At 39.9% G+C, this 20,059-nt stretch overlaps 1 protein-coding gene across 6 annotated transcripts; it reads right to left on the minus strand.

Annotated features, from left to right (window-relative positions):
• Window positions 1-506: 506 nt before the first annotated feature.
• Window positions 507-19,829, minus strand: LUC7L3 (LUC7 like 3 pre-mRNA splicing factor). 6 transcript variants are annotated; one of them, XM_050319062.1, is made up of 12 exons: window positions 19,642-19,829; window positions 12,953-13,019; window positions 11,928-11,967; window positions 11,561-11,705; window positions 10,461-10,535; window positions 10,266-10,370; window positions 8,987-9,148; window positions 8,245-8,528; window positions 7,567-7,727; window positions 2,501-2,641; window positions 2,290-2,395; window positions 507-956 (listed from the first exon to the last, which is right to left on the minus strand). In XM_050319062.1, exons 1-12 carry the CDS (start codon window positions 19,738-19,740, stop codon window positions 944-946), a joined length of 1,398 nt encoding a protein of 465 aa, XP_050175019.1. In that variant the 5' UTR covers window positions 19,741-19,829; the 3' UTR covers window positions 507-943. The 6 variants fall into 6 exon arrangements, with proteins under 6 accessions (XP_050175019.1, XP_050175023.1, XP_050175018.1 ...); XM_050319066.1 differs by lacking the exon at window positions 2,501-2,641; XM_050319061.1 differs by having other exon boundaries at window positions 507-2,395.
• Window positions 19,830-20,059: the final 230 nt, after the last annotated feature.

Raw genomic sequence — 20,059 nt, forward strand, 5'->3', positions numbered from 1 at the left:
GTACAGGTCGCAGTTCTTTTAGTCCTGCTTGCACTCCAGCTTCACACAGAAGCATGAGGCACATCTCCTTCCCCTGTATTTGTCTCACATGCAGACTCTGCTTACCAACTGCAAAGGGTTAATTGTTAATTAATATCCCAAGTGGATACTGCAATGCAAATATGGGGCAGTCTCATGGCCAGTCCCAGCACTGGCATCTTCCTAATAAGGCTTTCAAAGTTGAACTGCTCTGTGAAGACTTAATATCTACACTTTCATTAAGATTTCTATAATTTAACCAACTGCAGCATAAGCTGCACTGTTTAGGGCACACTGAAGCCAACAGCATCCAACTGCTAGAAAAGTGACCTTGAAATTAAATACTGATGGCACCAAAAAATTCCAAACCCACAAACAGCACAGATAACTAAGCATCCAAATTAATGGACTAAGCTTGAAGACATGAGTAGATTTATTAGGAAAGAAACTTATTTAATATTAAACGTTCAATGACAGAGACAATCAAATTTGTAACAGAAATTCAAAGATACTTTATTTCCATTTCTCGTATATCAAGAAGCTAGGAATAGCTTAGTTGTAAAAATGGGATTCATTTTAGTTCGATTCACACAAATACTAAACATTTATTCCTGTGTTTTAAAGTCCAAGAATGAAAACTTGCAATTAAACACTGAGCAAGCCATGTGTTCAGGTTATGTTGGCTTCTTATCTTAAAAAGTCTTAAAGAAAAAAAAGGTATACAGGACTTATATTCTCAGTAGCATATGTGCTATTATCAACACATCTTTCTGAACTCTGGGAGGAAACACCAGTCCTGAATTAAATTTTATAAAAAAAAATTCTAACTCAACTTTATATTTTTCTACGTCACTACAGCTTTCTTTCACCTCATTTTAAAGCAGATCTTCAGTTTAAGCTGTCTTCCACTGTCTTCGCAGACTCTTCACGTAGTAGTCCTATAATGCAAAATTTTGGGAGAACAGACGATTAGACAGCATTATGAGCATTTTGTTTACCATTCCTATACACTGGCCCAATTGTTAGCTGTCATCTTAACTCTACAAAAACATCACCATTGACCATGACTGGCTTTAGAAGCAATGATGTAGCATTAATGGTTTAATTATCAACATTAAGTGTTTAAGAGTTCCTAGCATACATAATGCAACTACAGTAACAAATTATGTTGCGAGAAGCTCATTTATCAGCTGAACTCTCCACTGTTAGTTCCTTACTTCAGGAATACAACTAAAGACCTTCTGTAAGAAAGCTATGTCAAGCATGGGGAAAAAACTGCAAGTTTTCCTTTTAATACAGTACTGTATTGCCTATTGTTTAGCTGCTTCATTTCCCACAAACAGTTTCCAGCATACATTCCTGCCATCAACACTGTAATCATTTGGTGGCATCTGTCTCTGCATTTACATCTGCCTTACAAGCCTGTTACCAGCCATTCCACTGCTCTGTGCTATGGCTGACTGCAAATTCTCCTACACAGTAGGAAATATTAAGCACATACCTCTTAAAGACTTGAATTGCATTGAAAGTAACAAGGCGATTATTATGTAGTGTTTATTGCATTTTAAACTCTTTAAAGATATCTAATTCTGGGCAGCACTGCATCCCTACACACAGTTGAAAGAAAATTCCATTCTGTTAACATCAGATTTACAGTATTCACACAATACACAAAAAAGTCCTTTGCACTATCTTCAAAATCAAAAACACAACAGTAAGCTTAAAGATTACAGGCAACAGCATTCAAACATGGATGTGGGTAGAGAAAGGAGTACCTGGCATGAGTACCTGCTTAGTTTGACTGAATCCTTGATTTTTAATTTGGCTTTTCATGGGCCGCTCACAACACCAACGCTGTGTGAGGTATGGTAGTCAGCTGCAATAATTCATAAACCCTACACTTCCATCAATCCAATGCTACTGGCTCTCGAGTTACAGAACAAACTGCATTAGAATGCAAGGCAATAAAGCAAAAAAACTAGAAACATCCTTGACAAAGAAATACTAGCAGTTTATATGAAAACAAAGTAGTCCAACATGTGCCTCAAATATTAAGTATTAAAGCAAAAGTTTCTGCTGATGTACCAACACAATATGGACTTAAATACAAAAACAGTTCAACTTTTTTTTAAAAAACGATAACAAAATCCCTAAAAATTAAAAAAAGGATAATTAATTTTTCTATGGTGACTATATTACAAATATGTCCCAAAGAGGCACACTAATGGGGGCACGAGTCTGCTACAAAATAGCTGAGACAAAACAATGTACCTCAAAATGTTTTGCAGGACTACACTGTCTTTTCCTTCAGAAGGTGCTTTAGTTTGTCTTCTTAGTTGACTTAGTTCCATCTTCATCTGTGCATACTTACGCTGCACTGTTAAACAGTAACAAAAAGCCCTAATCAAAGTTTGAAATAATGCACTTACCTCTGTCTGATCTGAGGTCATATCAGATCAGTTTTAATTGGACTGAGTGTCACCTTCAGATTTAATGTCTTCACTGGTCCCATTGACCTCATTCTTAGTCTCACTCTCCTTCGAGTCTGTATTTGTGTCTTCACTCTGTTTTTCTCGACTACTGGACTTCATACTACTTTTTTTATCATCAGATCCCCTCTTTTCTGCCATGAAAGAAGACATTGACCATGGATTTCAAAGTAAAAACAAACATTGCACATGTGAGATACATATTGCATACAATATTGGACAATTACTTTTATAGCAATAACAGTAATACTCATAAAGTTACAGAAACAGGCTTCAGACTACCATGCTGGAATGGAGAGGGGACAAAATAAAGGTAAAAGGGGACAGTGGAGGGTGGGGGAAAAGGAGAAAGGTCAGACCTCCTAACAGAGGCAGCTACTCAGCTCTCTGTCAAAATATACAAATTGGGGGTTAAAGAGGTTAGGCAAATGTGTAATTATGGTGCATGGCTTCCTTACTTATTTTGGGACTCTTTTGGTCCCCACGTTTTAATTTCTGATGTGTATGGCCTTCTTTGGTGTACAATTCTCATTAAGAATGGTTCTTGAAAGAGAATCAGAAAAGAGTGGTGGGACAATGCATTGGTGCATTATCAAAGAAATCAATACTTGCCAATTAAAAAAGCAGCAATCCCGAACTATCAAATACTTGAGGAAACAAACAATATTTAGCACTGTCAGCTTTGAAGTTGGGGATCACAGTGACAATCAAAATTAACTTTGAAGCTGCCTTGTTTGTCAGCATTATTAATTCTCCATTTTATAAAAATATCAGTCATTTATAAACCACTCATTAAAAAGGCTTGGGGAGGCAATTTGGAAGATATATAAAAGCCATTTTTTTTCCAAAGGCAAAGAAACAGCAAGATGGGAAGGACCCCACAATTTCATCATGAATTGGAAAGCTGATTGAAGCATTTGCTACACTGCTGAAAAAAACATCTTTTCCTCAATAATCTTCAAAGAAGGAAGGAAGCCAGAAGTAAAAATATTTCCATGGGAAGAAAAACATTCAGTATTAGAGCTGCGTGCCTCATCTGTAAATTCAGTATTTGCAAATTTAATAAAAATATCAATTCTTTCTGTATTATTTCAAACCATAATATTCAACCCTTGATCAGTAAAGACACTTTGGAGAGAAAAAATAATCCAAAAAACCAACCTCTCAGATGTCATCATACAGAACAACATTCATGCTCTTTTTTTCCTGATTATTCCCTGCTATCCGGGCAATTAAAATAAATAATACAGACACATAAATCCCCAACACAGGAGCCCACAGATCGAACACTCTGAAAAAGCTATTTTAAATAACGTTATCACCTAGACTGGCTTAACACACTTTTTATATTCCAGAAGACAAAGCAAGAAATTAAGCTTTTAAAAGAGCAGCAACATCCCACCTTTTTTTGTTTTAAACCAGACCACCAAAGGGAGGGGTAAGGTCCCCACGCAGAAATGAGGGCAACTGCCTAATAATGACCACCAGTACTGAGGGTTCACCTGCAGCAGCACATCCAGGGCAGGGTGCTTGGAGAAAGCACACGGCAACGTCACACGGCTCACTGAAGGACTAAGTCACTTTGGATCTGTCTGCCCTCGGGTTTGCAACTCCGCAGGCAGATTGCACTCTAACTAACCTTGTTAAAAAGTCTTCGTTTTGTGTCTTAAAGGTATCTCCGGAGCACACGTAGATCCACTGAGGAATAGTAGTCTTGTTTCCCCGCAGAGGACTAGTAGTCAGTCCAATAATCTTATCTTCTGTCCTATGTAGATATGGTAGATCTTAATAGCCCTATGGATGTGCAGTGTGCAGGGTTTTGTTCTGTCTTGTTTGTTTTCTTGAGTTTGGTCAGGAAGGATAACTTGGTTTAAGGTTAAAAAAATCTATTATTAAACTGTGGTATGAAAGATGAAACTCTTCTAAAAAATTTTAGTAATAAAACAGGTTTACCAGAGCAAACCTCCAGTTCGCCAAGCAGAACTGAAAAAGTGTATTCAACAAATAGTTCAATAACTGAACTTTTCAACTTCTGGAATATCTGCAAGAAATTACGTTCCTCCACTGTATTTTTTTAATCAGTAAGAGTTCTCTCTTTAAAAGCATATACAGTTAGTTTTCTATTGAAACTGTGTGTGTTATTTCAGCTGTGATCTATTAGGTATAATCACATAATATTGACTTTGCTTCCTGATTCAACACATGCACATTTTTCTAGTGGAGTTCGTGTGGGCAACTGAAATGTATTTTGTGAGAATTCTTACCACGACAAAGTGAATGGTTCTACTGTTCAGAGAATGCAAAAATCAGTCAAACATAATATCCAGTATCACTGAGGGTTTGGGTGTTCTGGCAGTGTTTGCTGAGGTTTAATCACTAATACAAAAACACAATCACAATTACTCTTATATAAGTATCAGAATCCAGATTAAGGAAGGTAAAGAGCCAAGCTAAAGTGGTCTGGAGGCCCATTCCAGTATTAACCCTTCATAAAATAAAGGTACTTGGAGAACAGTTTTCCTTTTCTTATTAAAACCCCCTATTTATTCCATCTACTCTTATTAGTTTACTTGAACAATAGTTGTGTTTTGCTGGTTTACATTAAGCTAATGCTTCAGCTGGTATTTATGGCTGGTGGCTCCCTCCTTTAGCAAATGTATCCCTGTCCCTGGAAGCTTAGTCACAAATTAAGTGCCTTCCTTTTAGCATGGATTTTTTTCTTACAACCTTGGTTACTGTCTTCTACAGTATTTTAGTGAACAAGAAGCCAGAACTTTTGAATTTTTAAAGTGTGGCACTAATTTAATGTGTAATGGTAGGCAAGCCTTGGGCAACTGTGCCTTGTTTTTTTGGTGTTAAGAGTCCTGTTTATAAAGCAGCCTGAGATTTCCAGATGAAAGGCACTACATGAGCAGTTACAGCCAGGCCTTTGCTGCTTACTTTTGTAACTGCAGATCAGTGGTGGCTATAAAGACAACCAGGTTCTGAAGCCAATATTCCCAATGGAGCATCAAATGTAGCAAGTGAAATCTTAACTTCTATATTACTACTTTTTGTGCAAAGAGTAGAGCAGGAAGCCACATGCTTCAAATATATGAATCTCTAAAGCTCCCCCTTAACTACCTACCTACAGTGCCACATTGCAAACATGAGGATGTAATGCTTACAGAAATTCAATGTTTGCTTAATAACTACTACTGCCTTGTTTTTTTCCTCTCCCACACCTTTTCTGTATTTTTTTTTCTGTTAAAGGTTTTTCCAGCAGAAGGAAACCCACAAACTTCTTCAGCATTACAATCCTGCTCTAAGGCCTACTTGTGTTTCTACAAAAGTTAGGACTGCGTAGTCAAACAAAGTAATTGATTTTCCCAGGTGGAATTTTCATCACAGCTCATAGCATCACCTCACTGTTCTCATTTCTGGAGGAAGAAAGTAGCAAGCAGCAAATAAAACAGCCAGCAAAGAAATCAGTCAAGTTAAAACTGAAAATACTGAGATGCTGAAGAAAAATTCACTAGCTCCTCTGTTTATGGGGAGATAAAGGAAAGAACTGAAAAGCTCAAAACCAGAGCAAATTTGAATAAATAAGAAAACAGTTATTTATATGCACAGATACACACATTCAGAAGAACAGGACATTCTTGACCAAGTACCAGAAATCTGTTCATAAGGCAGGCAAAAAGGGCACAGTATCAGGTAGGAATAGAGTACAGATAAAGGCTACAACACTGAGTCTGAGTTTAAAGCCTGCAATCAGTTCCACTGCCAACGAGCAAGCAGCTAAAACCACTTGCCTATAAGGCAAAGGAAAGTGAGAAAAGAATCAATACTAAAGATGCCCCATAGTATAAACCAGAAAAATTACAACAGTCCAAGGAAGTCAGGCAAGAAAAACACATGAAGCATTACCAACATATTGGCAACTAACCCGCTGGATAAATATGGAGAAGTAAGGGTCGGGCAGACAGGCCTATGGAATCCAGAAACATGCACAGAGCACCTTTCATTCCAGAGAACCTCAAAAGTACCTTAGAAACATAAAAGAATAGTTTCATCCATTACTGATGATCAGCCCATGGAGTGGGGTGGCTGTTTCAGACTGGCATTAGTCAGCTCCCCAGAGCCTGTGGTTTAAGCCAGAAGTACTATGTTCCTCCAGAAGTTTCAAAAGACTTTAAAAGGGGGAAATTTAGCAATAACAGTTAATTAGTATCTTCTCACAAAATGGGAATCTGTAGTGTTCTCTCTGTAGCTCTTTTTAATTCTACTTAAATTTCTGAGCACCAGCTTCTGGTGAAGCAGTGAGTCACCATCAGTGCTGTGGTACATGGCATGTACAGCTATAAAAGCATTCCAAGGACTAACACAGCTTTCTCTTGAGACTCACCTGAATACCGACAAAGCAAAACTCACTTCATTTAAACAACAAACAAAAACCCAGAAAAAAAACAAGGGAGGAGGGTTGGGGAAAGAGCAGGAGACCGGGGAGAAGGCATGAATTGTCATTTACAACATTACAGAAATTCTGCAAGATTTATCCTGGACTGCATTCATAGATTGGAAGAAAAAAAAAAAAACCAAACCACCTTAAAAGTACTGTTAAAGGATAAGAAAGGAAACATGACAGTGTTAAGAAGTAATAGATGGTACAGGTGAAAAGCCAGGTACCAATCTCCCACAAAACAAGTACCTGCAAAGGCTAATATCAGAAAAATCTGCTAACAGTAAGAATATAAGACACTCACTCTTAGAAAATGATGATTACAGGTTTATGCTTTCCTAAAGGTAAACAGGTGTTAAAATATATAAAAATCCTTGCAACACTTCATTTGCAGACAAAGTGCAACAGGTAAGAGATGGATGTACATATGCACACACGTGCAGTAACTGAAAAAAAATGCTCCACATTGGTTAAAAGTAACATATACAGCTTATAAAACCAGATCTGATTTGATGCTAAGAGCTTTCAGTCACTCACTGAAAGACTAAGAGCTTTTGAGACCCTAAGGGAAGATTAGTTTTAGAACTTGCTATGAACTCAGTCTTTACACAAACATACCTTTTTCTTTAGACTTCCTGTCTTGTTCTCTCTCTCTGCTTTTGCTTCTGTGCTTGTAGGATTTCCGATCCCGGCTTTTTGACCGTCTCCTGTCCCTGCTGCGAGACCTGTGTTTCCTTTCTGACCTGTCGTGACTTCTGCTCCTTCTTCGGTCACGACTCCTGAACATTCAGAGAAAATTTCAAAAGTGTCAATCTCAGCTGCTGTTTTCTAACTCAGCATATAAAGCAGTGAAACAGTAGCACTTTCTAATATATTGATTATTTGCAGAAAAGAAATCTTAACATATTGTATATAAATAATTCTCAGTACAATTAGATTTGGTTTCATACTGCCCTCTTCATTTACTCCAATGTTTAACCACACAGCTTAAAAATATCTACCACCAAGAAGTAAAGGCCAACTTCAGTAAGAAACAAGACCCTGTTCTTTGGGAGCATTTTTATGAGCTCCCTCATAAAACCACTTCCACCACAATGGTGTAATCTACTTCTAAAAATGGAGAGAAGACAGTGAACACGCAGCAAAAACTTGCTTATCCTTAGAACCAGTGAAGTGTGTCTTTGCTTAAGAGATAAGAAAGTGAAGTTAACAAACCAGTGATGTGACTCAGGCTGACAGATCAAGATTTTAACTTTTGGAAAGTTACATGAACATACATGACACACACACATGTACCTGCTTCGCCTCCTCTCCCTGCTTCTTGACCTTTTGTGGTCTCGTGAGCGGCTGCACCTTCTGTCAGATGTTCTGCTCGAGTGTCTGCTCCGGGAGCGACTCCTTTTACGTCTCTCTCTATCACGAGCCCTCTCTTTTTCCTTTTCTTCCTCTTCACGCCGTCTCTTCCTTTCCCGCTCTTCTCTTTCCCGTTCTCTCTCTTTCTCTCTCTCCTCTCGTTCTAGTTTCTCTTTTTTCAACCTTTCATCACGGTCAGGTTCTTCTGTTCTTTTTCGTAACTTTTCCTTAAAAAACAAGTTCAGAGGAAGAAATGAAGATTAGTCATGCTAAATCATTGAATATACTTAGTTTATAGATTCTGAGGATGTAGAAGCTTAAGCTTTTAAAATATTTCAGTGTTATTTTCTAAACAAAGGACAGCACTTCCTAAAAATCCCTGACATGAACATCCTTTGTCTTGCGGAACTTATTTTGCTTGTCATTCTCTCAAGAACAAAGGCCACACTACAGTTTTCTATAAAACCCATAAAAATTCCCCCCTGAATTTACATCTTTGCTTGTACCTGGTGTAATCACATACAACAAAGCACGTCAAGTCAAGCACAGTCCTAAATGTGCAGTGCAGGATTCCATTCCTTGGAGTGTTTCACCCTCTTGAGGAAGTCCACTGGACAGCCTCTTATGTATCATCGGAAGCTTCCAATCAATTTTAGCACCTTCAATAACTGGAGGAAATACTTACTTTTAAATCTTCTACAGTAGCTTTTATTTTGGCATAACCCATGTGCTGCTTTCCCATCAAGTGGTCATCTACCCTGGACTGTGCATCTCCTACAATTAAAAAGGCTCCACAAACTTCACAAACTTCCATTTGTTTTTCTTGGGCTGCAAAGCTCTCAATTGTCTAGAGAAAAGAAAAACATTTGATAAGGCAAAAGAAAAAAAAAGTTTTAGCCAGAAGCCAGTGAAGAGTTTTAGAACTTTATTGTTACTGCTGTCAAACCCCAGGCACTAATGAAAGCTGAAAATTGTATCTGCCTGCTTTGTCTTCAGGGCACTGCACCTATCAGGGTGAACAGGGCAAAACCAGGATACCTACACCATTCATTCCATGTGAGACACAAGGAAGGAGTCCATTAGAAACCACAGAATTATTTCTCACTGCATTAATATGTACACAGTAATATTTGCAGCTTCCTTGCAATCTCAGAAAAACAAAATCCTAAGTTTTTCTTTTACAGCTTTCCTTTTCAGTTTTAAGATGATTTCTTTTGCATCAACTGAGATGTCAGGAGCTGCACAATAGCCATGGAATATGTCTCAAGGAATCGAAAGGCTAGAATATCCCATGAAAGAAATAAAAAAGAGGAACGCTGAGCTTCTCTTTAAAAGGATGACAGTCAAATTGATTCAACAGACATATGAGAAACACACTGAAATTTCAGCATAAACCCAAGTGTGATTACTGCTGTACAATGGTCATGAATCATACACTAAGGATATAAACACACTGCCTGCAACGGTTAAAATTTTTAAAAAATAAGACTGTCAATTTGAGCATTTCATTAAACATCAAAATATAATGTTTAAACTTAAGGTCCTTTTTACTGACAGGGATTTGCTACGTAACACATTCCCTCTGTGGCTCTCACAGTCCGACAGATGCCTGCCTGTAGTCACAGCCCTGACACAAGGGCTTTGTGTAACAGTCACACTGGTAATTCAGTAAAATTATATTGCAGAGGCTACAGGACAAAGTTTAACTGAGACCAGAACTAGAGTAAGGTGCAAGCTCACCTCCAGGACTGCTGGGTGAATAATTTCACAATTTGTGTGCAGGACACCCACTGTCAAGGTGGAATGCAAAATAACACATTGGACTAACATGTTTAAAAGCCCTGTTATTATCTAATCAATTCTGCACAGACCTTGCATGCCTTCAGTGGAAGGACAAGGTTATTCAGAATGTACTGCTGCACCAAATTTTGAAATGTCTGTCAGAAAACAAACACATTACTTACTGAAGTTGTAGATCTCAGCAATTCTCTCTCTTCCTTTAACTGTTCAACAAGTTTCATCATTCCTTGTGCCTCTTCCACTTTTCCTTCTGAACCCAGTTCTTCAATCTAAAGGACAATAAAAAAATTCAAGTGTAAAACTTCTGATCAAGTAACAAAAGCAAGAGATCTCTCTTATGGGGGTTATAAAATCCTCACCTGTTGTAGAAGTACATCAATTTTGTCAGTTAACACTTGAATCTTCTCCTCGTTTTTACCGGTAGGTCCCGCTCCCTGCAAACAGTACAAGTGTGAGTTGGGGTTTTTTTGTTTGCTTGTTGGTTTTTCCTCTTTTGCTAAAACAGCTTTAAAACACAAAGGTATGTCCCCTCATATTTTAGAGACACTTCAGGAATAACGTCCTCCTGCCTCTTCTCCCACAAGAAGCTACTAATAATAGTCTATTCTAACATAAAACACTGCTTGACACAGCTTACTCCACCCTTGTTGAGTCTAGTCACACTAATTCCTCCTAAATCAACAAAAATGTTCAAGGTCCTGGCCCATAAAAGGTAAGATATCCAAATTCCAAGTCCTAAATTTAAACTCTGAAACTGTCATGCAACTGTTACATATCTTTGCAGGCATTCAAGTATGACTTAGAAGTTCCGTGGGCTTTGAACTTCAACTTCTGAGTACAAATTCAAAAAGAATCTCACTTCCAAGATGTAGCTTTGTTAGCAGTGTCCTCTCTGCAGGCTACCAAATTAGACCTATTGCCTCCCTCCCACCTTTGTTCTGCTCCACAGTCAATATCTCTCTTGACTCGATACTGTTCACAGCTCCTTCTGAAGCATCTGCACTTTGCACAGAACAATTAGGTGGGGCAGTAAAAAGAAGCAAGGCTGTCCTGGCAGTCACAAAACTCACAGAGCACGGGCCACAGTCACTGCTCCAAACCCATCATGGGAAAAGATACAGCTTACTAGTGCAGGGAAGGAGAAATATTCAGCTAAGGGAGAGAAGGTAAACTGGAGTGGTCAGGGCAAAGACAATACTTGACAGGATTAATATTCCCAGCAGAAAAGAGATACTGATTCTAAATAAACAGATGGGGAGAAAAGAGAGGGGCTCTGGCTGATTGTGGAGCCACTTGGCTCATCCATTAGGGCTTGATGCAACCTGCTGGCTAACAGATGAAGAGACTCATCTACAGGGAATCTTCTAGAACAGTATGTTTCACCTGGAAAGGTAAGGTAAAGGGACCACAAAGATGCTATCTGCAGGAAAAGCTGCCTCAGTGGTTCTTCCAGACTCACCCCAGACGACTGCTGGTTCTGTGACAGTGCCAAGCGGGCATGGCCTCTCCGGATCCTGCGCTCCACCTCTGCCAGCAAACTCTGCAAATAGCGCAGGAAGTCCCTTTCATAGCCCACCTTCATAAACCGAGAGCTCTTCTCATACCTGTAAAACATTTTACAAACAAAAGCTCACATCAATCCACCACAGACGAAAAATAAAGTTAACAAAACACACGATATTATAAATTCTCAGTAAGAGAGTATTATACATTTATATAAATGTTTACATAAATCAAAAAGCAATTACTTTGTCGTGTTTGGGTTGCTTTTAACAAATTTCAAACAAAAATACTATTTGCTTTAATATATCAACCAACACACTTACTGTTTACGTAGATTTTCATCATGAATTTTTTCACAAGGACCTAAAAAGACAACACAAAAAGTTTAAGTTTGCATTCTTGAGTGGTGTATTCACATTCCCTCAGCATTTGTTTGTGCACCATGAGAGAACAGAGCTACAAACACTTCCCAGGGACTTTTATGTTTCTGCCTTTCTGCTTCCTTTGCCTGGAGCTTGAAAGACACATTAAAGGAAAAAAATGCCAGTATGGTTTAGCAATTATAAAACCAAAACAGACTCTGAGTGACATACAAAGTCTTCACGTAAAACAGAAATTTCCAGATCAAGTTTTACATCAGTAAATCCCAACAAACAATGTAATATCTTAAACACCTGGCGTCTTAAAAACAATTAAAGAAAAATTACATATGGAGGGTAATTTTATCAGGCACTAATTTCCAGTGTTCTTTGCAACAAGCTGACTACTTAAAACACTGATCTTCAGAGTAATATTAGGAGGTATGTGCCCTGAGTTCATGAAGGTAGTCATGTTAAAACTTCCCACTTTCCCCAGATTCTCAAACTCTTCAATGAACTTAGAAATTAACTCTAAGACAAGAAATCTTACTTACCATCTCCGAACTACCACTGCTTGAAAGCCATCAGTAATTTAGAGCTGGCTTTCAGAAATAACTACTGCAGTAGGTGAGTCTCTAAAGTAAAGAAGCTCAATAAGAAATTCACACAAAAATAGTTAAAACCCTGCCCAGGCAGAGTAAGTCAAACTAGAAGTCAACACTTCAGCAGGAGAAAACCACCCCAATCCAGTAATTTAGCTTACACTGTAACATAAAATTTTTTATAAAGCTTTTTCCACTTAGACAAAGTAGGAACTGGAATAAATATTGTTCTTAGCATATTATATCACTGGCAAGACTTTAAGAATAAAAAAGCCTGTTTTCAAAGCATCTTGACAGAGCAATTAACAATTAAAATGTAGTTTGCAAACAAAAGCTCAACTGTAATTACATGTAAGTGAATAAAAATGTCAAGACTTATAAACTTACCTAAATCAGAACGGGTATTTGTAAATAATTCAGCTGGGCAAAAGCCACAAAGGTAGTACTTGCAAACCTGACAGGAGAGAAGAAAGAAACAGGCATTATTTTTTGTCTCTTGAATTGGTAATTTTAGGTAAACACTATTTCTAAAATACTGTGTGAATCTTTCCTTTGTACACCACAAAATTTCTGAAAATTTTACAAACCCTCTGGATTTCTTGGCAGCAGTAAGTGCTACAAAGTGCATCTTGATGACAAAACACCAAAAATCTTACTTTCCCTTGCAATAACAGTATTTCTTAATTTTACCATTAAAGATTTAAGATTACACAAAAGCATCACCAATTTATAAATATAAATACTTGATTATTTCCAGAGGAATTATATCAGATTGGACTATTTAATAAGTTAGAATGAAATTCTTTAAGTGTGCAAAGCTACAAGAAGTGACAATGTCTGCCATGGAAGTGTGGAACAAGTTCCTCTGCTGGCTGGGAACACCTCTGTGTTCAGGCTTCACTTCCTCAGAGCTCCTGGCCTGGAGAACAGGAGCCACCAGCACTCAAACACCAGGTACTGACTCAAGGATTCTGAGAGCAATTAGAACACTTAAGAACATGTATGGTAACTATCCAGAAGTTTTCCCACTCCAGTGCTTTTAAAAATCCCTACTTTAGGAATGAGAGGCAAGGAGACATCATACACCTCTTGAGGAAGGCAGAGAAGACACTCCTTTTAACCTGGTTTCCTGCCAACTTAGAAAGGGTTTGCTTTGTTTCTGCAAAGTCTGGTTTTACATTATCAAACCAGGTTTTGATAACAGAAAAACACCACCAGAAAGTTCAAAAAAACCACCAACCTGTTAAGTCTAGCTTAAGACTTAACATATGATGGGATAAAACCAGCTTTTGTTAAAAAGATTATTCATCCTCATCCGTGAGCATGGGCTTAGCTAGTCAAGTTGGTCAGTTCCTGAAGTTCATAACACAGGAATATCTCCTGCCTATCCATCAGAATATCCAAATAGGGTGAAATCAGAAATCCTTTCACCCCTAACTTCATAAACTCCTTAAATAATTAACTCTTCATTAGACCCTTAATGGAGACACAACTGCCATTACCTAAGGTGTAAATCCAAAACTAGCCTGGACATTCTTCCAACACCTCCTTAACGTTACACCACTTTCTAATATTTGGCAAATCTAATAACTGTGACCACTATTACAACTGCCTGATCCTCTCACATACACCAGGGACAAAGATTTGCAACCTATTATTTCCCAAGATAAAATATGAAGTATTTTAACAAATGGGGGTGAGGAGAAAGACTCCACACCTACCCCACACCACCACCTCACTGAAATGCCTGTGACACCAGTTGTCCCAATTAGATCAGTCTGATTTATTTTTCCATGCTAACTGCCAGACTGCAAATCAGGCTGTGGAAGTTAAAACTCTACTTACTGCTTTACAGATTACACAGAAAAACAATTAGGCTATCTACTAACAAGCCATGGACGCAAAACACAAACAAACAAAAACATCTCTCATTTATATAATGTGAATATTTCTCCCACAATCCAGGTTAGGACACTGGCACCTATTTGAAGTATTTTATCAAGAACAGTTAAGAAAACACATAAAATCAAATTTTTTTTTTTTCTCCTCAGAAGCAAGGAGAAAGATAGTGGACAAAATCTGATTTCTGAATCCGGTCTCTTCTCTGAAAGCTGCAATATCCCTTGTTCTAATATCAAGTTCTTTCAAGGAAACGGTTCCTGGTATGAACTCCCGTACTTGTCAATAGACACTTAATTTCTCTCTACGTTAGCTTCTTCCACCATATTCTCATCCTCACATCCAAGCTTCAGGATCAGTGAAAAGGCACGTGGTAAAAAATTTCAGGGATGGATTAGAAATTCCCTAAGACACAGAGAGCACAGTCTGACTGTATTATGCTGCTAAAAAGTCGCAGAGTATCTCTTATCAACTGAAAAACTATGCAAACTGCCCTGTAACACTTTTGAAACAAGTAGCAACAAAAGGAGCAAAGGAAAAGTTATTAGATGTAGAAGCATGATGAACAAAACAAAAACACCCCCATCCAAAACCAGAAATAATTAAAATTGCTTTACAAAGCAGCACTCCTAGAAAAAGCCTCCCCTTATGAAGAGATGGTAACAGCGAAAATTTGTAGTAACCAATACTAAAATATACAGCTTTAGTAGTCACATACTATTTCAATTATTTATATTAGAAACCCAAACAAACACAAAAAACCCAAACCCAAAATGATGACAAAGCCTGTCCACACTGAAAAGCTACCATAATTTTCTCCTACCAGCTCTGGCCACTGCTACTCAAGCACTAGAATTGCACCCAGTGAATTACATGACATTCTCTCCTAGAAAGCACCTGCAGAGAAATACTCACTTCCCAGTGATTCAGACCACTGTGTCTGCAGCAATTTTCTCCCCCTCTCATACCTATTTCATTAAGTGCTTCAACAGAAACCCACAACTTGCTAGAATCCTGCAGAATCTTGCTTCCAGCTCAGCTTCACCACGTGTGGAGCATCTGCCTTCCCAGCCGAACACACCCTCAACTGCCCTCACAGTGAGTTCTAAATAATCAATGGTGAGCAAGAACAGAAAGGGACAAGGAATGGTTGAAGCATCACGGAGCCATTAAAGGACCGAAACAGAGGTGACTGATGAGCTTCCATTGACATCACTCGTCCATGGTTTGCTGCACTTAGCACAAGTAATATGGAAACACATGCTATATATGCAGGAACAGAGCAACAGGCAGTTCAATATGGATAATTCCCTAGGCAGGTAACAACCATTTATTCCTTTCTGCTGAATTATTCTGAGAACACTACCAAGAAGGTTTAACAGAAATGTTACTGTCAAAGTGCTGCAGCAGGATCAGCCACAGCTTGTGTCTCAAAGCCCCTGGGATCTCACATTTCGGTAAGACACTGGAACAAACACAGGCACTTGGAACTTTCCACTTCTTCATCTCAAATTCACTAATCCTTGAAATCTCCTGGAGATGGGAAAGCAGTATCCTTTACCTCGATGTCCACTAAGTTAACAACAAGAACTGTAAGCTCCTCTGGAGTTTGGGAAGCAGATCAAAGCTTTCCCACATAAAGAAGCTACTGACAGCTCTCCATGGTTAATGCTTCTACATTAACATGTTTCTCTTCTGCAAGAAATCTATTTACTGACAGAGAAGTATCTCTCTAACAATGACAAACAATTATGTAAGCAAATTCCTTTAGGCAGACAATTCTTAGTAAAAAGACTGAGAATAATATCCAGCAGGTTATGGCTTACACATCAAAACCCAGTAAATTCCTTCACACATATTAGTTCTTTGAAACTATTAAAGCTCCCATGCATCAGACATTTTATGAGCAATGCCCGCCCACCCAAACCTAAACAAACACAAGCCCTTCGTCCAAATCCACTCTTACAGATAACATTCCACTACTAATATTCTTCCAAAAAAATAACACTTAAGTCCTCTCCCTCCATCCCCTGAAGGATTAAGTCCTTAAATTCTACCTAGATGCGTTTAGGTCACTGGCATTATAAAAAGAAAAGTGTAACACATCATAAATACCTAAAACCATCACATCATATTCTGAAAACAGAACCTTCATTTTGAGAAACTACATTATCAGAGATAATGGCTTACAGTTATTTCTCATGCTCTTCACCCCTCCCTGCCTTCTGAAAACATGAATTTGCCTTGAAGGAAGCACCACAATTTCAAAGCCTTACACAGAGCACAGGCAGTCCATGCTGGACTCTCCTGTGTTACAGAACAGCCTCTGAACTCTTACGCAATCGCTGTTTCTGTATGAGCCTGCTTTGTGCAGGTAGCACATTAGAGCAGCAATGTGTGAATCAATAGAGTTCCTGTTCCAGAAATACACTTAAAAGTAAGCAGAGAAACTGAAATCTATGATACAAATAATTACCTCCCTCATACAAAACAAAGCCTTTATGCCAAAACCAGGACTGATCACCTAAGGACATGATGCAATACTGAAATATAGAGCAAGTGGGACTCCAATTTTTAAAGATTAAAGTTTTTAATCATGTCAAAGTTTTAAAGTAAGAACTTCAGCTCTACAACACATTTACAATATATGATCAACATGTTTCACTGGTTCTGCAAATAAATGCTCAGCTATCACACACTCTGCTCACACACCTTCCTCTTCCACTCCCATCTTGTATTTCACTGCATCTTCCAGTTTCTCAGAGCCACCTAGATGCAATTTCCAAATGATAAACAAAATACAGATCAGCTCCTTCTGATAATACTCTATGCCTAAAACTGATGAAATGTGACACAAAATTCTAAACTTTAAGAGGAATACAACGTGTTGACATTGAAATGGCTGCATGTTTATGTCTAATCTCAGAAGAAACTACATAAGTGTATGTATTTCATCTGAAAGAAGAGCAGTCAGGCAGAGGAATGAACGTTACTATCTGAACCTCATCTGCGTTTCCTGTGTTTTAAAACATGTCACCACTGCAAACTGAATCTTTAGGCGATGCAGAAAGTCGAACACGTGTTTTAACAGCAGTAATTTTTGGGTTTTATGAACTCGTCAGTTGACTACAGGAACCTAGGAAAACATTCACAGAAGCTGTGTTTAATTATGATCCTATAAACTTATAAATAAAAGCAAAAGGTGAGCAAAGAGCAGCAGCTCCTGCAAAACTGAAGGCTCAACCCTAAGGCCATAACTTTCCTGCTGGACTCAGACACAGGACAGATCTTACTGTCTGAACTGTCGGAGGGCTGGGAAGGAGAGACAAGGCCCATTTCTGAAACAACAGAACTGAGCAAGAGCTTAGAGACAGAGTCCTGTGTTTATAGACAAACTCTTCAGCCTAAAACTGCAAGTGAAAAAACCCCTGAAAATATTCTATGATTTGCTCATCTGAGGATGAAGAAAATAATCCAAACTCGTTAAAAGAGAATGGGGGGGAAAAAAAAATAAAACCACCAAGAAAAAAGTCTTTCTCACATTAAGGAATAAATCAAACCAAAGCCCTTATTTGTCCTACCTGGACCAACACAGCTCAAGCCATTCACTTCACATTTCACACATTTCATGTAAGTCCTTCTTATTCGAGCTCACAATCAAAAGAAAATGTAACTGAACACTTAACTGAATAATGATATTTGCTTAGTAAGTCTAGAAAAACATAAAGAAGGTCATGAAAACTTCCTGAACTCACAATTTCCTCCTGACTCCCACTGCTTACCTATAGAGCAGCATTTTTCAAGGGAGGGACTTGCACTTGCAAAATCTATGGCAGGACAGATACTGGTCCTTATCTCGCGCATTGCAAGGCAAATTCAAACGTGTACTATCCATTCTAATAATGACATATCTCGTTTAAAAACATGAAATTCCCACTTCTGTGATTAAGATGCAATTTAGAACAGTCAAACCCAAGCATTTCTCCCTCCTCCCAATTTAACAACATCCCAAGAAAATGCTAAAGGAGGAGGAGCCAAATGCTTTGTGCAGCTTAAACCACAGAAATTCCCATTGCATAGGTGATAAATTATTGTAACTGTGACACTTTAACTCGAAAAATACATCATGAGCGGAGGGAAATAAAATTAAAAAATACATCAGTGTTTATCTCTCCTAAAGAAGTAGCTACAGGAACTTTGTAGCTACCACTGACTTTTTCTGAAATAACCTACAATGCGACTATGATGGCCGTCACTAAAAGCCATCATTCATTAAAGCTTCAACATCCCTACGGAGAAACCCCACTCCGAAATAACAGTAAGAATAATTAAAGTCTTGTTTGGGCTACTTATTGCAGAAAATAAATGAATCACCACAATAACAAAACTACGTAAGTACTGCAAAACAACAGTCGTGTTTATGTTTGTGTGCCCCCCCTCCAAACACCTTCCTCTAACTGAGAAGGTATGAAAAGAATCAAGCTTTTCTTAGCCAAAGCTTCAGTTAGAAAAGTCTTACGGCTTTTCTAAAGCTACAACCTCCACACGTTAAAGCCGGTACTCCCAGACCCTCCTGCTTCCTCCCCCAAAACCACCCTCAGGAAGAGATCCAGAGACATTTGTCTTCCAAACTACGAACATCTGTCTCATCCCTCTTCGCGCAAGCCAGCAGCTTCTACTGAGAAGCACAGAATTCCTTCAACCTCGCCCTCTCTCCCCGCCTTGTGTTTGTGTTTCCCTACGGGAAAGCTCCGCCACCACCGGCCCTCTCGGACCCCCCGTTCCCGTTAACCGCGGCCCCGGCCGCCGACACCCAAACAACGGGGCTGTCCCTCCAGCAGCACAACAACAGCCTGGCTGTGGCGGTATCTTATTCTTCCTCCTCCTCCTCCTCCTCCTGCTGCTCCCGGTGAGGGCCCGGCGCGGTTCCCGCGCACGGAGGGCCCGGCCCGCCCCCGGCCGCCATGCGGGGCCCAGCGTGGAGGGCCCGGCCCGCACCCCGCCAAACCACGGGGAACCCCTCGCGCTGCCCGGCACCTCACCCCTCTCCCCCTTCTCTCGCGGCTGCTCCCAGGCCGGGAGAAGCCTTCCCTGTCGCTCCGACAAACCCCCCGGCCCTGCGCGATGCGGGAGCGCAGCGAGAAGAGGGAGGGGAGAGGCGGCCCCGCTGCACTCACGCTCTCGTGGTCCCACCGCACGTTGCTGCGCTTCTCATCCGGGGCCAGGTTCCTGTCCCGGCCCATGAGCTCGTCGAGGAGCTGGGCGGCCGATATCATCGTGTCGTCCTGGCCGAATCCCCCCTCGCCACACACCGGCTCGGCCGCCTCAGCCCGACCGCCCGCGCCGCGCCTGACAGAGACAAAATGGCGGCGGCGCTCGCCCTGCCCACAATGCACCGCGCGGGCCGGGCCCTCACGGCCGGGGCTCGTGGCCCGGCCCCGGGAGCCGCGGGGCGAGCGGAGCGGCCTGAGGGGGCGAACCCCCTGGAAACGGCGAAACGGAGATCAGCGACACCCCTGTGTGTGTGTGGGGGGGTCGGTGTGAGGGACGGTGGGAGCTACACAGGGCCCAGCCCTGGGTGGTGTCATGGCAGTG

This window comes from Myiozetetes cayanensis, unplaced genomic scaffold, assembly GCF_022539395.1.
Source record: "Myiozetetes cayanensis isolate MyiCay16 unplaced genomic scaffold, myiCay2020 scf22, whole genome shotgun sequence".
In the NCBI taxonomy this organism is placed as follows: domain Eukaryota; kingdom Metazoa; phylum Chordata; class Aves; order Passeriformes; family Tyrannidae; genus Myiozetetes; species Myiozetetes cayanensis.

Excerpts from the sequence above, each read along its gene's own strand:
- LUC7L3 (XM_050319061.1), bottom strand. The coding sequence starts at position 19,740 with ATGATATCGGCCGCCCAGCTCCTCGACGAGCTCATGGGCCGGGACAGG. Across the intron at positions 10,536-11,560 it reads AGAACCAGCAGTCGTCTGGG|GGAGCGGGACCTACCGGTAA; the intron begins GTGAGTCTGGAA and ends TACTGTTTGCAG. Across the intron at positions 2,396-2,500 it reads TGAAGACATTAAATCTGAAG|TGCAGCGTAAGTATGCACAG; the intron begins GTGACACTCAGT and ends ACTGTTTAACAG.